The sequence below is a fragment of the Sceloporus undulatus genome, chromosome 9, assembly GCF_019175285.1.
Source record: "Sceloporus undulatus isolate JIND9_A2432 ecotype Alabama chromosome 9, SceUnd_v1.1, whole genome shotgun sequence".
NCBI lineage: Eukaryota > Metazoa > Chordata > Lepidosauria > Squamata > Phrynosomatidae > Sceloporus > Sceloporus undulatus.
This window is the reverse complement of record NC_056530.1, coordinates 17447894-17467545: the sequence shown is the minus strand read 5'-3', so window position 1 is coordinate 17467545 and position 19652 is coordinate 17447894. Positions and strand designations below refer to the sequence as shown.

At 42.1% G+C, this 19652-nt stretch overlaps 2 protein-coding genes across 2 annotated transcripts in view; one reads left to right on the top strand and one right to left on the bottom strand.

Annotated features, from left to right (window-relative positions):
* Window positions 1–2591: 2591 nt before the first annotated feature.
* LOC121915617 (gilatoxin-like) lies at window positions 2592–9745 on the top strand. Its single transcript, XM_042439973.1, has 5 exons — window positions 2592–3515; window positions 4805–4952; window positions 6051–6367; window positions 8061–8200; window positions 9164–9745. Exons 1-5 carry the CDS (start codon window positions 3464–3466, stop codon window positions 9329–9331), a joined length of 825 nt encoding a protein of 274 aa, XP_042295907.1. The 5' UTR covers window positions 2592–3463; the 3' UTR covers window positions 9332–9745.
* A 4715-nt stretch (window positions 9746–14460) lies between these two features.
* Window positions 14461–19652, bottom strand: part of LOC121916069 (SCAN domain-containing protein 1-like) — a 5540-nt gene continuing 348 nt past the window's right edge. The window contains exons 2-3 of the mRNA XM_042440816.1: window positions 17137–18110; window positions 14461–15995 (exon numbers count right to left, since the gene is read on the bottom strand). Coding sequence (XP_042296750.1) covers window positions 17171–18013 — 843 coding nt within the window. The 5' untranslated portion in view covers window positions 18014–18110 and the 3' untranslated portion in view covers window positions 14461–15995; window positions 17137–17170. The remainder of the gene's footprint in view (window positions 15996–17136; window positions 18111–19652) is intronic.

Below are 19652 nucleotides of genomic sequence, written 5' to 3'. Positions count from 1 at the left end.
TGCAAAATTATATGAAATCCAACAAAATAATTACATAATGATAAAATAAGGAATAATCCAGTACAATTAGAAGTAATTAGAGACAAGGCCTAATATTGTCAATCGGGAATGTTCAAAAGGCTTTTAACAAATGGAGTATAGCACTGAACAAGCCATTTTTATTTTGGACGTTTTGTTCCCTTCAGCTGTTGCTGCAGCATATAGTGCAGATTGTTGTTATCAACTGCCCTCAAATTGACATGGCGACCCTGTGGATGAAACATCTCAAGACGCTCTGTCTTTAACCTCCGTCTCAGGTCTTGCGGGTCCAGGCCTGTGTCTTTCCTGATCGAGTCTATAATCAACTAGCATGAGATCTGCCTCTCTTTATACTACTCTCAACCGTTTCTAGCATTATTGTCTTCTAATGATTCATGCCTTCTTATGATGTGGTCAAAAGTACAACAGCTTCAATTGAGTCATCCTGGCTTCCAGGAAGAGTTTGGGCTTGATCTGTTCTAGAACCCATTTGTTTGTCTTCCTGGCTGTCCACAGTATCCTCAGTGCGCTTCTCCAGCACCACATTTCAAATGAGTTGGTTTTCTTCCTATTGGTCTTTTTTTACTGTCCGGCTCTCGCATCCGTACATAGTGATAGGGAATGTTCATAGTTATATCTTTACGCTTTAGGATCCTGTTCAATTCCTTTGTGGCTGCCCATCCCATTCCTATTCTAATTTCTTGACTGCAGTCTCAGTTTTGATAAATATTTGATTCAAGATATAAGAATTCCTTGACTATTTCAGTTTGTTTCTTATTCTCGTAAATCTTCCAAGATCATTATTTTTGTTTTCTTAATGTTCATTAATCCAACCTTGGCACTTTTCCTCGACCTCTTCAGCAACTGTTCCAGGTCTTTGTTGGTCTCTGCCAGTAGAATTGTGTTGTCTGTGTATCTTAGGTTCTTAGCGTTCCTTCATCCAGTTTTTATTCCTGCCTTTGAGTCTAAACCTGCTCTGAGTACAATATTTTTTGCATTCAGGTTGAATAAATAGGGTAATCGTATGCAGCCTTGCTTGACCCCTTTTTCAATTGGGAACCATCTGTTTCTCCATATTCAATTCTGATGATGTCCTCTTGTCTTGAGTACAGATTATGTATGCTTCAGGATAATGAAATGAAGTGGCACTCCCATTTCTTTGAGAGCATCTGATAGCTTTCTGTATTCTGTGGAGTCAAATGCTTTGTTGTAGTCAATAAAAGGTGCAGATTTTCTTTCAGTATTCTCTGGTGCACTGCATTATCTATTGCAACATGATCCTTAGTGCCAGCTTGCACCTCTGAGATTTCTTGCTACATGTATGGTAGGAGTCTTTGCTCCAGAATTTTGAGCATGAGTTTCTTTGTATGGGAAATTAGTGTGATGGTTACTGTAACTTAATTCCTTTCGGGATATTTCATTCCTCTCTGAAACCTCACAAAAACCTTAATTGGAATAGCAAAGGTTGAGCAAGGCTGCATTCTGTCACCATACTTGTTTAGATTTTATGCAGAAAATATATGAAGATCAGGTCTAGACCGAGAAGGAGGAGTGAAAATAGGAAGGAACATCAACAATCTAAGATATGCAGATGACACCATGGTAGTGCAGCAAGCATCACAGACTTGTAACAGTTATTAAGGAAGATCAAAGAAGAAAGTGCAAAGGCAGGCTTACTGCTGAAGATAAACATAGAGAGATCTTGTAGCACCTTTGAGACTAACTGAAAGAAATGGACAGCATGAGCTTTCGTAGACTTCAGTCTACTTCCTCAGATGCATTTTAAAATCCCTGTGAGGAAGCAGACTGAAGTCTATGAAAGCTCATGCGCCCATGGTGAGCCATGATTGATGCCGTTGTCGTTGTGGACTAGGGCTGCTGGGCATTAAATGCCCAGGTTCATCTAGCCCTAGTTCACGGCGAGGGCGCTGCTAACTCCTTTTGTAATGGACCTAAGTCTCCAGGACCAGATGACCTACATCCAAGAGTATTAAAAGAACTGGCAAATGTAATCTCAGAGCCATGGGCAATAATTTTTGAGAGCTGGAGAACAAGATGAGGGCAAACATTGTCCCCATTTTAAAAAAGGTGAGGGGAAAGGATCCCAACGAGATTCTGGAGCAGATAATTAGACAGACAGTTTGTGAACATCTAGAAAGCAATTTCATAATCAGAAAAAGTCAGCATGGGTTTGTCAAAAACAAGTCATGCCAGACTAATCTGATCTCCTTTTTTGGTAAAATTACCAGCTTGGTAGACAAAGGGGATGCTGTAAATAGCATATCTTCATTTCAGTAAGGCCTTTAACAAGGTTCCCCATGATAGTCTTGCAAACAAGATAGTAAAATGTGGGGTAGACAATACAACTGTTACATGGATTTGTAATTGGTTGACCGGCCGAACCCAAAGGGTGGTCAACAATGACTGTGGGGTCCCACAGGGCTCTGTCCTGGGTCCAATGCTATTCCAATGCATGTAGCAATGGAAATAATTTTATGGTTGGGGGTCACCACAACATGAGGAACTGTATTAAAGGGTCACAGCGTTAGGAAGGTTGAGAACCACTGCTTTATAAGATTTGTTCAGAGGGAGTTTGCCACAGCCTTCATCTGAGGCTGAGAATATAACTTGCCCAAAGTCACCTTGTCAGTTTGAACCTGGTCTTCTGAACGCCTATTCCAACATTCAAACCACTACACCACACTAACTCTTAACATGTTGATGTTGTTCTGTGCCTTCAAGTCACCTCCAATTTATGGTGATCACTTCATAGGGTTTTCTCAGCAAGATTTATTCAGAGGAGGTTTGCTATTATCTTCTTTTGAGGACGACAGAGTGTGACTTATGGAAAAATTCATGTCACCACTAGATTTTTTTTTAAACTCTCCTATTCACTTTTATATGTACTATATCAAAACTTTCAGTATATTGCCTTCCAACTTGCTTACTCTGCATCATACCTTTTCCAACTTTTATTTCTGTTAAAATGTATTCTTTAAGGGTGATACCTTTTTCTTAAGTCTTTTGCGTCAGCCTTGCATCGCACACCAAGGGGACCTTGCAAATGTTCTTCAAGGGCAGATCTAGGAATAGAGGAAACATTAGTCACACTGTTTGATTGCAAAACCACAAACCACCCTACTTTCTCCTTCTAGATAGAAGATATTGGCTCTGCTTCTGTTTGCTTTTGGGTCCAACCCTGTTCTCGCTCCGCATGGCTTCAAGTCCATCCTTGTTGTTTTTTCTCCGCATGGCTACCTGGTTAAACCGGGGGTGGAATGGTGAGAACCTGGCACCTACAGGGCACCTGCGGTCTGACCTTGGGGTGAAAATAAAACAGGAATCAAGGGGCTGAGCCAAAGAAATTACACTGTTTTCTTAATCACTGGACTTGTCTGCCACTTCAAAAGTACGCACCTACACTTCACTAGGCAGACCTGCCACCATGGAAGTCATCAAACTGTTGGTTGTCTTTCTGTTCTTGCAACTGACTTTTGGTAAGTACCTCCACTTTCATGGTAGCGATACTGTGAACTTGGGATGGGTGAATGTATGTGAGGAGTCGGCATGCATCGTTTCTTTTTTTTCCACCTGCAGTTCCATACGTGAACATTTCTGTAGCAGCTTGTGTAAGTGGTTGATATATTTATCTTAAGGGCTGAATTTCTTTCCATCCAAGGGCTACATTCAGTTTCAGAGAGCTGTATTTAGTAAGAGATAAGACCACAGTCAACAGCAATGGTGCAAAAATACTGGCATAGTTTTGCTTATTGCTCTAACTAGGCATTTGGAGAGGCATTCCACCTTTTTGGAAGCAGGGAGAACAAACACTGGTGATAGTCACCATTAGATGAGAGTATAATGCTGATATGGATGTGTCCATTTTGAATATCCCAGGAAGGCAGGATTTGGTCTCATGGTCTGACTTGCCCCATCTCTGCTTCACATTCTAAACTACTTCTGACCTGCATATTACCTGGGTGCAGGTAGGACCTCCTGAATGATATATGGTAACTGCATATTTCTGTTGGAGAAATCTCAACATTGACTAAGGCATTCTTCTTCCTGAACCGAAGGCTAAACAGCACACACACCCTATGTATACACACTAGTAGGGCCAGCACTTTAGACCTGGTGCTATCCAGATGTGTTGGATTATACAGTTTTAAAAATGCCCCAGTCAGCTGGCTGTGACATGATGAAGAGTGAAGTCAAGGATGTCTGGAGGGTTCTAGCTTGGGAAAGGCATCTTTGAAAAGAATTCCTGCCCCATTCAGGCACCAATTCTTGTCTTCCTCTTTCCTAGTCCCCTCTCCCTCAACCATCAAATTCATGGTGCCTGCACAGATTTGTCTGAATCATAGAATCATAGTCTTTTCCATAGACTGTGGACTTTGAAAGTATGTGTTTGTCTTCATTTACTTCAAATGGAGTGGATTCTTTACATGGTGCTATGTCTTATAGCTTTCAAAATGTGGTGAGTCAACTTGCCATCTTTTAGGGCCTTTCCTGTTCATGCTGCAGAATGGGAATGTGGACCTCTGCTCTGAAGACCTGTGCTGATGCTACCATTGGCATTGCTTTTTTTTAATGCAGGAGTTGTACTGATCTGTTTTTTTTAAAGACTAAATATGCACAGGAAAACCATTAGCAAAATATCTAGTTGTCCTTCCTCTAGAACAGTAAGTACAAAGAGATAATCCAGTTTTGCTGGAGGAGAGATTTTGCAGTGTATCCAAGAGTTTGGTTTGTGTTCCATGGTGAGTCTTCTTGGTGTGTCTTGCAGCATTGCCATTTCGTAACCGTATCATTGGAGGCGATGTATGTACTTCACATCCCTGGCTGGTGTTGATCACGGATGCCCATGGGCGCCACTGCGCAGGGTCATTGCTCAATCACAATTGGGTGGTCACTGCTGCTCACTGCTTTGACAGGTGAGAATTATTAGAGCGGTAGCATAGAAGCAATGCTTTCGTCAGTTTTGATATGGAGCTTAGAAAGGTTACTTACTTGGATTAAGACTCCCAGGACCCTCTAGCCTGCAGAGCCACTAGCCATGTTGGCAGGAGGATTCTGGGAATCACAGTCTAAAGAAGTAACATTCCCAAGCTCTGCCCTTATGTAACCTTTTAGCAATCATATGTGGAAAAGAGATTGAATCTAACATGTGAAGAAAATTCATGATGTAACTTTTCCAAGGAGAAACATGGGGAAGGACACAACAGAAATGTGAAGTCTTGCTAATAGAGTAAGTCTTGGAAAGGCATGTGAGTAACAATTCTCATGTCCCTTTTCTAGACATGTGCCAATGATGGGTTCACTGCAAAAAGCCACATCTTGGACAATAAACCTTATGTTGGATTCTCTTAAAAGAGTTTGCCTATATACCCAAATACTGTCAGAGTGGGAAAATGTCAGATGACATCAGTTTGCATTGCTATGTAGTTTGTTAATTATTTAAATGTATAGACTGGTTTTCTGACTGTTTATGAGTAGACTGACAGCCTGGGCAGCATCTCATGACTTGATCTACAAGAGGGCTGAGAAAGCTCGAGCATCCCTAATGTTTTGATCGACAACTCCCATAATCTCTTATCAATGTCCATTGCTAGGGTAAAGTACTTGGAAACCCAACGTCCCCTGTACCTTGAAGGACAGTGAGCATGCCAAATATGCATCCTGAACCATGGCTTATAGACAATGGTTGCCAGGTTGGACCATCCCAGGCGCTGAGATTTCAGCCCCAAAATCTGAGCCTTTGGGATGATCTCTTGTGATGTCATTCAGCATACTTTAAGCATCAAGCAGTTGCACAGAGTATGTCATCCAAATACATGAAGAAATCATGTAGACCAGTGGTTCTCAGCCTTTCCTATGTCCCACACCCCTAGGAAATGTTTGGTTAATGTTCGCACCCCTTACAAAAGTAATATCATATTTGAAGATGAAGAAGTCTAATTTCTAATGTAATAAACCTGCCCACCTGTATCTTGTTTCAAGACCTCCGTAAAGTCTTTGATCTCTTCTTGTAGCTCTGGCATGCAGCTGAGGCTTGGATTGCACAACCGAAAAGTGCCAAGAGAGGGAGAGCAGTTAAGAACCTGCGCACAGGCCAAATGCTATCCAAATACCGCCAGCACTGACTGCACCAGCTGTTCAGGTTCTCCGGACGTTGATTCCCCTGACACCACGGACTGCCCCAGCTTCGCAAATGATATCATGCTGATCAAAATGAATGCCTCCATTACCTACAGTGAAATCATTGCCCCTGTCAAGCTGCCCACAGTTGCACCCTCTAAGAAAACTCAGTGCCAAGTGATGGGCTGGGGATCCACCTCTCCTTCTGAGGGTAAGAACCACAGCCTCCTTGCACATGGTTCTCTGAACTTTCAGGCATTTACTCAAACCCAGACCAGGGCTTAGCATCCCACTATGAGCTCCTTCATACGGCACAGATATAGTACTTCAATACCACTTTAATTGCCATGGCTCCATTCTATGTTATCCTGGGATTTGTAGCTTTGTGAGGTATGTATAGTTCTCTGACAGAGAGCTCTAAAATATCACCAAACTCCAAATCCAGGGTTCCAGCCTAGTGCTACAATTGTGTGTGGTGTGAAAGAGACTTAGGTCTCTTAGAGTATGTGAAATATTGTCTCGCCCACTAAGCCAAGGTGGGCACCTTATGGCTTTCCACATCCAGGCTTAGAAATAATGGACAAGATCTTAGTGGTCTTCATAACTATGCTAGCAGTAGAAGAGTCAGTGGAAGTGGTAAGGAAGAAACATTGCTGCTGGTTTTGCAAGAAGATGGACAGTGAATGCTGTTTGGGAGATGGCAGGGCAGCTCAGTCTCTTAGCAGTGATAGTTTTGTTGCTATCTACCCCTCTTGCTAAGCCCTGGTAAAAAAAAAGAAAAGAAAAAAGTGGCCTACATCAGTGCATATCAGCAGGATTTGAGCAAAAGAGTTGCCACAAGTGATGTAGCTGTCTGTAATGAATCACTCCACCATAAGTTACCTGAGTATGCAACTTATGGTGCAGGTGTACTGTAGAAATAATGCAGTTTGACACCACTTTAACTGCCATGGCACCGTCCTACAGAGTCCTTGGGATGTGTAATTTTGTGAGGCACCAAGACTCTTTGTTATATTTTATGGTTTTGAATTTTAATATGTATTAATATGTATTAACCTCTCATTGTTTCTCCTAGAATGTACATCACTGGCAGGTTCATTTTATTTTGTTCATTTTTAATTGGTTGTATGCACAGCGCTGTGTAAACCCGCAGGAACCCTATACTCTATCTCATCTGGCCACCCTAACTGGGACACAACCATGCCTTTGGGGAATAGGACCAGCGGACTAAGGTTCTGGTGGTGCTGATGACACTGATCCTGTTGTTCTTGGAATCTCAATACAGAACCTCTATATGAGCTTTTCTTTAACGTCTGTCCATCTGATGAATGAGTTGTGTAATATATTCATATTGGTTGCATATAATCTGGTAATCTTATTGCTGTGTATTCCGTAAGCTGTGCAAACACCATCAAGGCTGCGCCACCCCCTTTTCCCTACAAAAGGCCCTGTGATATCTGTGTAGTTTTGTTTTTCATGGTTTGTTCTTTGGAAGTTGCCAATGCCTCTGCATATGCAATATCAAGTGTGTTTCCCAGAACACCCAAACTAGCAAAAGCCTACCTTCTCAAACAAGGCACTTTCTACAAAGTGCCTCAGTAGAGGATAAGAAAGTCATAGGGCAGGGAGAGATATTTTGCAGCCCTTCAAGTATTGCTGGACTGGAAGGGAAGCTTGCCGGGAGCTGCAATCCAACAAAATCTGGAGAACAGCACAATTCCCACCTTTGCACTAAAGGATTTTCAATTTATACATCTTTCCTCTTTGCAGATGAAGCATGAGCATTGAAAATGCTTTACTTGAAGGCCTCCCACATCCTGGAAGTGGGCTAGATTTTGAAAAATATGGTGATCCACTGCAAAATGGAGACCTTGCAAGGTTCTTTCTTTCCTCTTGTTTTTCAGAGATATATCCTGACGTTCCTTACTGTGTTTCCATTGACATACTCAACAATCAGGTGTGTCAAGCTGCTTACCCCTGGTGGCATGTGACTGACAAGATGCTTTGTGCTGGAGTCCTGGAAGGAGGCAAAGATTCATGTCGGGTAAGAAGGTTTCCATTTGGGGTGGAGTTTGTAAGGAAGGTAGGGGTTTATCACACTGGGGCTAATTTTGGCATTAAAAAGAGATTAAAGCACATTTAAAGCATCCCACAAATAAAGCCAAACTGGCAAGTAATTGCACAAATGATTATCACACACAATTGAGGAAACACTAATTGTCATGGGTTTTCTCCAATGGAATCCTAGGACCCTGCCTGAGAATTCTAAATGTTGTCGTTGTTATTGTGTGCCTTTGAGTCGTCCAATTCAGGGTGACCCTAAAACAAACCTATCCTGGGGTTTTCTGAGGCTGAGAGAGTCACCCTGTGTTTTTCCATGGCTAAGCAAGGATTCAAACCCTGGTCTCTAGAGCCATAGCCAATGCTTAAACCACTGTACCATGTTGGCTCTCACGAATTCTAGACAATTCTATATACCCTACCTTAAATTGCAAATTTAAACAGCATGGCATAGTGGTTTGAGTGTTGGACTACAACTCTAGACACCAGGGTTTGATTTCCAACTGGGACATGAAACCCACTGGGTGACCTTCGGAAAGTTACATGCTCTCAGCCTTAAAGGAAGGCAATGGCAAACCTCCTCTTAATGAATCTTGCCAAATCCTCCTCCCCCCCCCAAAAAAAAAATATCATAGGTTCACATTAGGGTTGCCATAATTCATATATGAGTTGAAGGCACACAACAACAACCTGCAAATCCTAGGATTCTGTAGGATACAGCCATGACACTTCAAGTGGAATCATAATACTATAAGTGTGTGGCGAGAAAGAGCTTTTTAAAATGGCCCTTACATTCAATCATGTTTTAAAGTTATTGTTCAAATGTGTTTTAATCTTATTGAGGGCTGCCTTGAGCCTCGTTTCTGGGAAGTAAGTGGGATATAGATCAAGGATGTATGGGGATATGTCTGTGTATACATATGTTTGTGCTCTGTTTTCTCCATAGGGTGATTCTGGAGGACCTCTTATCTGTGGTGATGTACTCCAAGGCATTGTATCTTTGGGAGGCTATCCTTGTGCCCAACCACTTGAGCCCGGTGTTTATGCAAAGGTTGGCTCTTACCTTGATTGGATCCAGAGTATTATTGAGGAAAGTACACCAGAAACCTCTTGAGTCATATCAATGGCAAAAACACACCTACCCACTGATGTCTCCCTGTTCTTAATCTGAAAACCTATATACATATCTTCCTGGGAGCAATCCTCATTGAACACACTAGGACTTACTTCAAAGCTACCACGCATAGGATGGTACAGCATGTCAATATAACATAAACTTATATCTTCCTTGTTAGCATGGTTGTTCAGAAGAGAGTTTCAGTAAATTGAATGAGAGATCTTTCCCAGGCAAGTGAGCAAAAGTCTGAAATTCTATTGTTTTGCTAACTAGAATCTGTCTCCCTTCGACCCCAGCACCAGACTCTTGAATCCTTCTGTGACACAGAAATCATAGCCTTAATGCAAACTTCTAGCTGTGAAAGCTAACAATTAAAATGCAATAAACAGGCTTCAACATCTCTAAATGTCATTCCTTATAGTGAATGCTTTTATGTTTGAATGCAATACCTTAAAAGCAAAGGATCCCATCTGATCTCAGAAGCCAAGCAGGATCAACCATGGCTAGTACTTAGGTGGGAGACTGCCAACAAACACTAGGTGCTGTTGGTTATATACTTCAGAAGAAGGAACTGACAAAATCACCTCTTGAGTATTCCTTGCCTAAGAAAATCATATGATATTCACAGGGTTCCCATAAATCAACAGAGAACTTAGAATAATAGAATCACAGAGCTGGAAGAGATCCTAAGCGCCATCCAGTCCAACCCCCTGTCATGCAAGAACACAGAATCAAAGCACCTCTGATAGATGGCCATCCAGCCTCTTTCTAAAGACCTCCAAGGAGGGAGATTCCACTACACTCCCAGAGAGTGTGTTCCACTGTCGAACAGCCCTTACTGTCAAGAAGTTCCTCCTCATGTTGAGGTGGAATCTCTTTTCCTGCAGCTTGCATCCATTGCTCCATGTTCTAGTCTCTGGAGTAGCAGAAAACAAGCTTGCTTCCTCCTCAATATGACACCCCTTCAAATATTTAAACAGGGCTATCATAGCCTTCTCTTCTCCAGGCTAAACATGCCCAGCTCCCTAAGTGTCTCCTCATAAGACATGGTTTCCAGGCCCTTCACCATTTTAGTTGCCCTCCTTTGGACACACTCCAGTTTCTCAATGTTCTTTCTGAATTGTGGTGCCCAGAACTGGACACAGTATTTCAGGTGAGGCCTGACCAAGGCAGAATAGAGTTGTACTGTTACTTCCCTTGATCTATACACTGGTACCCCGGGATACGAATGCGCCGCGTTACGAAATTTCCGGGTTACGAAAAAAATCCATTAAAAAAAACTGTTCCGGGTTACGAAGGTTATTTCGGGTTACGAAAAAATTTTTGGTGCTTTTCGGCGCTTTTTCGCACCAAATCGCGGCTTTCGCTATTAGCGCCTATGGGGCTTCGGCTTGCGAATGCTTTTCGGGTTACGAATGGCGCCGCGGAACGAATTAATTTCGTAACCCGGGGGAGCCCTGTACTTCTATAGATGCAGAATAAAATAGGATTGGGCTTTTTAGCTGCCACATCACACTGTTAACTCATGTTCAACTTGTAGTTTACTAGGACTCCTAGATCCCTTTCACAAGTAGTCTTCTTAAGCCAGGTGTCTCCCGTCCTATATCTGTGCATTTCATTTTGTTTCTACCTAAGTGCAGTATCTTACATTTTTCCCTGTTGACATTCATCTTATTAGTTTTGACTCAGCTTTCTAACGTATTAAGGTCATTTTGAATTTTGATCCTGTCCTTTAGGGTATTAGCTACTCCTCCTAATTTGGTGTCATCTGCAAAGTTGATCATTTGAAAATACATGTGCACGCACACACAGAGAGAGAAACTTGAGAAATTAATTCACTTATTCCATCTCCCTACTCCAGTGAGTTCATGGCAGTCTATAAAAATCAATCCCTCTCCACATCTCTTCATAAGACCCTGCGGGGCAGGTCAGGATGACAGAATGACTGGTTCAAGCTCACCCACTGAGTTTTGTGGGTCATTGAGCACCAAAACCAGAATCTCACGGTCAAACTCTAACCACTACACTACACTGATTAATCAACATAGGACTAGGACAAGACAATCTTTTCTTATGGGATGTTGCGTCATGATGGGACAGCTTAATTCATATGCAAGACACCTAAGCATGCCTAGTTGGAAGTAAGTTCTACTACTTTCAGTCGTGCCAGTTCCTCAGTAAATCTTCATAGGAATGCTTGCATAATCTCAGGCAGCAGGAGTTTTGGAAGTGGATTACGTTTTAAAATTAAGCCACTATTTAACATCCACTTAAAGTTTAACTTTAATCCTAAAACGTTTAGCTAAGTTCCTTTAATAACAGAGAACTGCAATACAATCCTATCCACAACAACTTAAGAGGCAACACCCACTAATGGACCTTGTTTGCCTTTGCTGTTGGTAATGCTGAGTGTGGATGATGGGTGTTCTTGCACAAAACATGTTGCTTCCTATATGTTTTTCATCTACAACAGGAGTAGAAAATGTACAGCCTTCCAGATATTATTGGACTAGAAATCCAAGCAGCCACAGCCTGGAAAGCCAATGGTGAGGAATGCTAGTAATTGCAATCCAACCACATCAGGAAGGACATGATTCCTACCCCAGATCTAGCATGGAATAGAAGTGTTGCTTTAACATCTTTAAGAATTACGCATAGCTTCAAACTAGATTAGGACCAGCACATAGGTAGCTTAAACTTCACCCTAGCTAGTTTTTGTTTCCAAGGCCCCATACAGACAGGCCAAAGTAAAGCTGCTTTGGGTCACTTTGGAGATATGGTGTTTAAATGATGCATGCATCCCAAGAGTCTGGAAGCTGCACCAAAGCTGCGTGACAGTCCTTATGACTGGATCATGGCTTTGGCACAGCTTCCAGACTCTTAGGACACATGCATCATTTAAACAGCAAAACTCCAAAGTGACCCAAAACAGCTTTATATTGGCCTGTCTGTATGGGGCCAAAGTTCACTACTCCTACTTTCCACACCCCACGGGGGCTTTAAAAAAAAGAAAATATTCTGCTAACTATAGTCATATGTCATTAAACTGGGAGTAAGCCCTATTCAATGCAAGTGGGTTTATGTCTGACTAGGATATACAACGTTAATAGCTTAATACAGCAAAAGTAGATGCAATGAATTTCTTCCAAATGCCAAAACAATATGTTTTTAAAAGATTTGAACTTGCCAGGCCACTGGGGATTATTTATTGCAACCATGCAATATATCAAATTACACAGTTTCTGAGTTGCAATTAGAAACTTCAGGGGGGAATTATTTCTCAAGTGGCAACAACCAAAGAGAAACAGGTAGTCTCAAGCCAATTCTGTAAGACAGGGTAAGAAGAGTGAGAGAGAAAGAAAATACCTGTTTGCTGACACAGTTCTAGTGGCAAGGGACTGAAACGCAGGAAGGATAGCTGTATCAGTGGCTCTCATTCTATTGAAACCCATGGCTTGTTTTATTTAGGCAAAACGTCACACACATCCCATTGTTAGCTTCAGGGGAACCCCAATGTTTTTTAAAGTACAAAAAAATAGGACACACACTGGAAAGTGCTGGTGTGATCCATATAACAATTAGAGGAGGATTTAAGTGTGCTCAGAGGACATTGAAGTTCATGGGGTATAACAGGAGTGAGCATTGAGGAAGGCACCCTGAAGAGCACTCTCTACCACATTTTGTTACATGTCGCCTTACGATAATAGTGAAATTGAACTTCCATCTTCAGAGGCAGTATAACTCCAAATACTAAGTGCTGTGTCTATTACAACCGCCTTGAAATCAGCACAGACAAGACCTTCTATAAACATATTTATGGTATGATTATGGTATGATTAGCAGGTATTAGCCAATTAATGGCTAAGTGGAACTACCACGTTCAGAAGAGTATTATCTAATGTCAGAGCAGAGGAGAACTGCTTGCTTTTATTTTGTATTTGAGAATTTCCTAGAGACATCTCAATTGCCACCATGAGAAACAGAATGCTGCACTAGATGGACTTTGGGTCTTATCCCATCAGGCTGTTATGAAGTTCTTAAATCAGAGAACAAGCAAGGAAATGAACAGAAAATAACTGTAAGTGGACTTCATGTATAAGTCGAGGGCAACTTTTGGAGCCAAAACTATGGATGTTGACCTGACCCATGGATAAGTCGAGGGTAAAATTTAGGAGCATATAGCAAAGGATCTAAAGGATGAAGCAGAACAAAACAATGTCAAAGAACTTACAAAACTCCACCAGACATAGCTCTTTGTGCTTACTTTTAAAACCGGATGGGTGAGAGAGTAGGAGTTGGTGCTTCATCCCTTCTTTTAAATAAGAGTTAAGATATAGTACTGTAGTTACATCGACCCGTAGATAAGTCGACTCAGGTTTTTTTGGGTCAATTTTTTAACCTGAATTTCTACACTTATTATATGAGTGTATACAATAAAGCAGACAGGTCACACAGTTACAACTATGCAACTATCAGTGCCTACAGTCATGGATATTCAGATATTTTGCTTGTTTTTCTGCACTTCTCTATAACTAACACTCTCATGGGCAGGACACTTGGACTCTCTCTTCACTACCTGAGATGGGGCTTCAGTGCTTGCTAAACAAGCTAGGGACCACTAGCACTGGCACACAATACTTTGTGGACTATGTTAAAGATAGATCTCTCTGAGACCCCCAGTAGTCTTCAGTAACTTTCCCAAATATGGGGAGCAAGAGGGGGGGGGGGCTAAAACAGAATCTCTCATTAATAATATCAGAAAAATCATACAAATCACAATATAAAGTTATGTCCAATAAGCACATGGAGTCTATTTGTCTCCAGCCCCACAGATACCTTGACCTCTCCCATTGCTTGAGGAATATGGACAGATGAATGCCTTTCACCAAAGTGAATCCCAACGTACCAGAAGCATCTCCCCCTATTTCCTAGTCACTCTGGAGCATACGTTTCTACTTCAGAGGTAGCTAGAAGTCCCTCTTCCTCACCTCAGATTCCTCTGTAGCTATTAGTTCATAACATCCTTCAAAGAATAAATGGTCACCTTCTGCTCTTAATATGAGAAAGAGCTGTTTGGAAAGAAATGAAGGCTATACAGCTGGGAAGACAGTAACTCAAGACAAGTGTAGGAGAAAGATCCTTTATTCTATGCGCTCATCCACAGAATTACACACATCAAAATTATTACACAGAAAAAAGCAGGGCTCAAAATCCAGCCATCTGACGCAAGACAAGGATGTAAGCTATAGCACAGTAGGATACCAAAGACTTTCAAAAACATAGTTTCTACAAGCAAGAGGAATGACAACCTAATATAAACCAGGGCATTGGAGGGGCGCTAACAAGGTAAGTAGCAAGATATTCTGTAGTCAATTGTAGGTTAATTGTGATGGTGGGCCTTCTGACAAGTTAAGGCTGTATTTGGGGCCAGTAAGATGACAGCATTTTTAGACTGGCCTTGCATACTGTGGTTGTGGAAAGGTTGCAGTTTAAAATACTTCTGTGTAGTGAAAGACCATAAGAACGTCACCACTTTGGCTTCTCGAGTGAATGATTCTGTTTACATGGAAAAGTCTCCTCACCAGTGGTTACATGAGAGGATCAATGGCAGGGCACCTTTCCCCATAGGTTGAAGCAGAAGCACACTGGCAATGGTCTGCCAGAAAACAAACAATCATATAGGGTTTATACAATACAAAAACAGCTGTCTTTGCTGTCAGCTACAGCAATACAATGAACTGACTGGTTTCACTTGGTAAGAACTAATGGTGTAGCAAAGAGGGGAGGCCTGTAAAACTATGATCACCAACAGGAGTTACCCCTTCACCCAAGTGTCTTAGGTTGATAACTAAATGATCTTCCAGTACTTTCCCTACTAACAAGCAACGATCCACCCAGAAAAAGCAGACATGACAAACCATTATCTCCAAACTTTGAGTCATCTCTCTCAATACAAAGGAACGGGAGAAGTCAGTTACCAACAATATTTGGGCAATCACACACACGCACACACCCTGATGGGTGGTATGAAGAAAGGAAAAATATAATCTATAGTAATGAAATCGAGAATGCTTCAGATACAGAGTTTAGAAATGTTAATTTTTTTGGAATACAACTCCAAGCATTATGGAAGGAGATAATGCAATCCCAAAAAACTACATTTCCAAGCTCTGCTCAGATCAACTAGACTGAAATACCATATTTGTTCCTTTCCTCTTCTGTATCCTATCAATTTGCTCATGGATATATAACCCTGCTCTTGCACACAAACACATACATCTCAAGCATTCTTCCTCTCCCTCTCTCTCCCCCCACCCTCTCTCTCTCTCTCTCTCTCTCTCTCTCTCTCACACACACACACTTTGTTCTTGCTCCAACCTATTCTTGTCTTGATGGTCCATAGGGCATTCTGTAGGATGCAGTATGGACCAAACACAGTTTTATTATCTTTCTTCACTCACTCACCCACATATATATATGAACGTGCACATGGATAGACACACACACATGCCTGTTGGATAAGGTAATGGGCTTCCTGCAGGGGAAGGTGGTGTAAAAGTCTCTTCATGATTAGCAGAAGTTTGTTGTAATTTCTGATTCTTGATGTCCATCTGGTTCCTCTCTAGCTTGGAAGATAACTAGGTGTTTGATTCTCTGAAATCTGTATTGGAGGGATGGGGTGAGAAATCAAGGATTTGTTAGAAACAGATTTAAAAAGCTTTTGATTTACCATTCATATTGTCACATTAAATTCCAGAAATATGAAATAGAAAATGGGAGAATTCAAGGAACAGAAGTCTGAAGCAGTAGTGTAAATTAATATATAACACAGCATTCAACAGCATTCTGCTTGTCATGATATCTGCAACCTGAACAGATGTGAAAGTAATGGGGGGGGGGGAATCCCATTTACTTAGTTCCTGCAGAGGAAAAAACTCCAGAAATCCCCTCTCTGTCATTAAAAAGGATGTCTTCATCCTGTTTAATGGCAGAGCCAGCCCTGTCTAACAGTTCAAGAGCAATACCTTGAATACAAAACATTAGATTGTTTTATACTACATGTTTCTTCCTGTAACCATAACTGTATTATTTCTTTTTTCTTTCTCTAATGCGGTCATGCAGCATATATGGCTCTTCCTACCCCACAAGCAATTGTATCACAAAAATATAGAGCTATTTTCCTTCAGCTCCCAAATTTCTAGCATTACAGAGAATGAGACAGTGACATTGCTCACAATGAGACCTCTTACATTAGCTCCATTTGCATCCCACTGGTAACTGCCTGCCCCTTTTCTTTGGACACCTAAATTGCCAATATGCATTTGAGGTTTTAAGTAAATCCACTGTTAGAAATTTGGTGACTGAAGGAACTGAGAGGCAGATTTTTTATTGAGGAAGGCCTAATCCCTCCCAGTAGTTACAATCCTGGGCTCAACTGACTAGCCTGAGATTACTTAGTTAGCATCATGACTCAAGAGGCAAATGAACCAGGCCCCCTGCTATCCTAAATCAGTGGTATAACCACTGTATCAGATTCTCCTCAGGAAATTTTTATTAACATATTTGGAAAGATATAACCTATGACACTAACCACAGACAGTTTTGGTGTTTCCTAAATATGTCTCTCAGATGCCATTCCTTCAACGCCAAACTCTTCAACATTGAACTGTCTTTTTGTTTTTAGGGGTAGGTGTGAACCATATGGATGTTAGCTACCAAAAGTGAGATTTTGTGTATCTGACAAAAACCAGAATACTCAGTGGTCCTATAGCTTCAGCTAAATTTCCTTCTTTGCTACTTACTGATAATGAGTCCTGCTTGCTTGCTCCATGAACTTCAGCGGAGCCAGCTCCTTGCTGAAGACCGCTGCCTTGTTCTCTCTGGGTAGGGCCGTCTTCCAGGCTCAGGATGCAGAAACTGGTAGTCTTCTGCTAAGGCCACAGCCTCGTCTCCATTTTCAGGATGACGTTCTCGAACCCAGCGCTGGACATCTTCAGGGAGAAGATTCAGGAATTGCTCGAGGACTAGCTGTTCAACAATCTCTTCCTTGCTACGGGCCTCTGGTTTCAGCCACTGGAACAGGAGCTCCTGGAGTCGCTCATACGCCACTTGGGGTCCTTCAGTCTCTTTGTATGCAAAGCCTCGGAAGCGTTTGCGCTGATTTTCAGAACCCACGTTGGAAAGACATGGGATAGCTTGCTCCACTTTTGCACAGCCTCCAGCCTGGCCAGCATTCAGGCTGCTGTGAGCCTGATGAGCTTCCCCAAAGAGATCTGGCAAGAGCATACCCCTTCCTGACTCTCTAGCCTCTTGGCAGACATCAGGCATTTCCTTAAAGAGGTCACCATCATCCTCCATCATCCGCTTTGCTCCTTTCCCTTCTCCCATGGACGGGACAGGAACCGGTGCAGTTACCTCTGCAGGAGGTGGCACCAACGAGGCCTCAGTCTTTGATTCCTCTTCTTGTTTAGCCTGCAGGCCTGTGGCCGAACACTGAGCCTGAGGCTGGGTTGGCATCTCCGAATGTTCACCTCTGGCTCCTGAACTTTCACCTGCTGCCTCTGGCTCATCTCTATCCAAGTCCTGATGCTCAGCCTCAATGCTGCTATTTGGATCCCTTTCCTCTACAGGATCAGAGCATGTGGAGTCCAGGCTCTGGTCCTGCACCTTAGCTGCCATTCTTCACAACAATGTTGTTTTTCAAAACTTCAGCTACAACAGATGAGGGAATAGAAGCCCCCAACAGGTCCTGAGACTTCTTGCTTCTGGGAAAACTCTGCAGAGGTAAGAGGAGAAAAGGGAAGTTTTGAAATATAGGCCATTCACACGTAGAGCTGAGAAAGGTTCGTTTTTTAAGATAACAACTTCCACAATACTCAGCCGACATGACATCCCAACTCTGCTTAAGCTGTTTTCCAGCACAGCGTGGAATCAGAAACCACTTGCTAAATCAGAGCAATAAGGGAACAAATCCTGTCATATAGACTTATGTGCAATTCATATGGGGAAAGAAATGATTACATGGCTTTACACATAAGGGATAAGGAAAAGGTTCTTCCAAGGGCCAACTGAGAGAGATAAGGGATACTAAGTAGTGTGCATTCTTTGTATGGAAAAGGCCCCAGGTTCAATGCTCAACACTTGAAATGTCATGTTAAAAGAGCATGCTTACCCATAAACAAATCCCGCTGCTTCTAATGTCATTTACTGCCATGCCAATATGCACAGGATTATAGCCAACACTTACTTTTTTCTGTGCCACTTGTTTACAATAGAAAAGCCTCCCATTATTCAATATCTCACACACTTACTTCTCAAAACATTTGCCCTTTTATTATTATTCATATGTGTTTGAGTGCCTTCGCAGCCCTTAGACCATAAGTTTCATAAGGTTTTCTTAGGCAAGGAATACTCAGAGGCGGTTTGCCATTGTCCTCCTCTGAAATATAGGCTACAACACCTGGCATTCCTTGGTGGTCTCCCATCCAAGTACTAAACAGGTCTGGCCTTGCTTAGCTTCCATGATTGGATTGGATCTGGTGCCTTCAGGGTATTTAAAAATACAGAACAAGTTATCTTTCGATGCAAATTCAGATTAACATCAAAATCACAAGACAGCAAACCAAATGCAATAAAGAACCAAAACATACAGTGGGTTATCTCCCTCCCCCCCAAAACAATCCAGTGAGGAGAAATGAATGGAGGAGCCCCTATTTTACAAGCCATTGGTTCCTAAGACTTCGTTCAATCCATGGGTACTTGTTCTCAGGATGCAAAGACACAGCAATGTTAGTGTGGAAAACCAGCATGCAATGGGATCTTGAGACAAAGGGCCTGAACAGAGAGGCCAAAATAAAGCTGTTTTGGGTCACTTTGGAGTGATGCTGTTTAAATGACACACGCATCTTAAGAAGCCAGAAGCTGCGCCAAAGCTGCGCTCTAATCCTTAACGCTGGAGCGTGGCTTTGCTGCGGCTTCCGACCTCTTAGGACGCATGCAACATTTAAACAGCTTACCTCCAAGGTGACCTGAAACAGCTTTATTTTGGCTGATACTGACCATAGAGTTGCACTAGAGATTCCTAGAAAGGACACTCTGGTAGGCCTTTGGCGCCATTTTATGGCCAATGTCTGGCAGATATTGACCATAGAGTTGCACTGGAGAGTCCTAGAGAGGTCACTCTAGGCCTTTGTAGCTCCTTTGGCGCCGTTTAAGGGCCAATGTCTGGCAGATATTGACCATAGAGTTGCAATGGAGATTCCTAGAGAGGACACTCTAGGCCTTTGTAGCTCCTTTGGCGCCGTTTAAGGGCCAATGT

What these genes read in the sequence shown, in the direction of transcription:
- LOC121915617 (XM_042439973.1), top strand. Translation starts at nt 3,464, where the DNA reads ATGGAAGTCATCAAACTGTTGGTTGTCTTTCTGTTCTTGCAACTGACT. An exon ending in GTTCTTGCAACTGACTTTTG is followed by an intron (nt 3,516 to 4,804) that starts GTAAGTACCTCC and finishes TGTGTCTTGCAG; the next exon opens with CATTGCCATTTCGTAACCGT. An exon ending in GCTGCTCACTGCTTTGACAG is followed by an intron (nt 4,953 to 6,050) that starts GTGAGAATTATT and finishes CTCTTCTTGTAG; the next exon opens with CTCTGGCATGCAGCTGAGGC.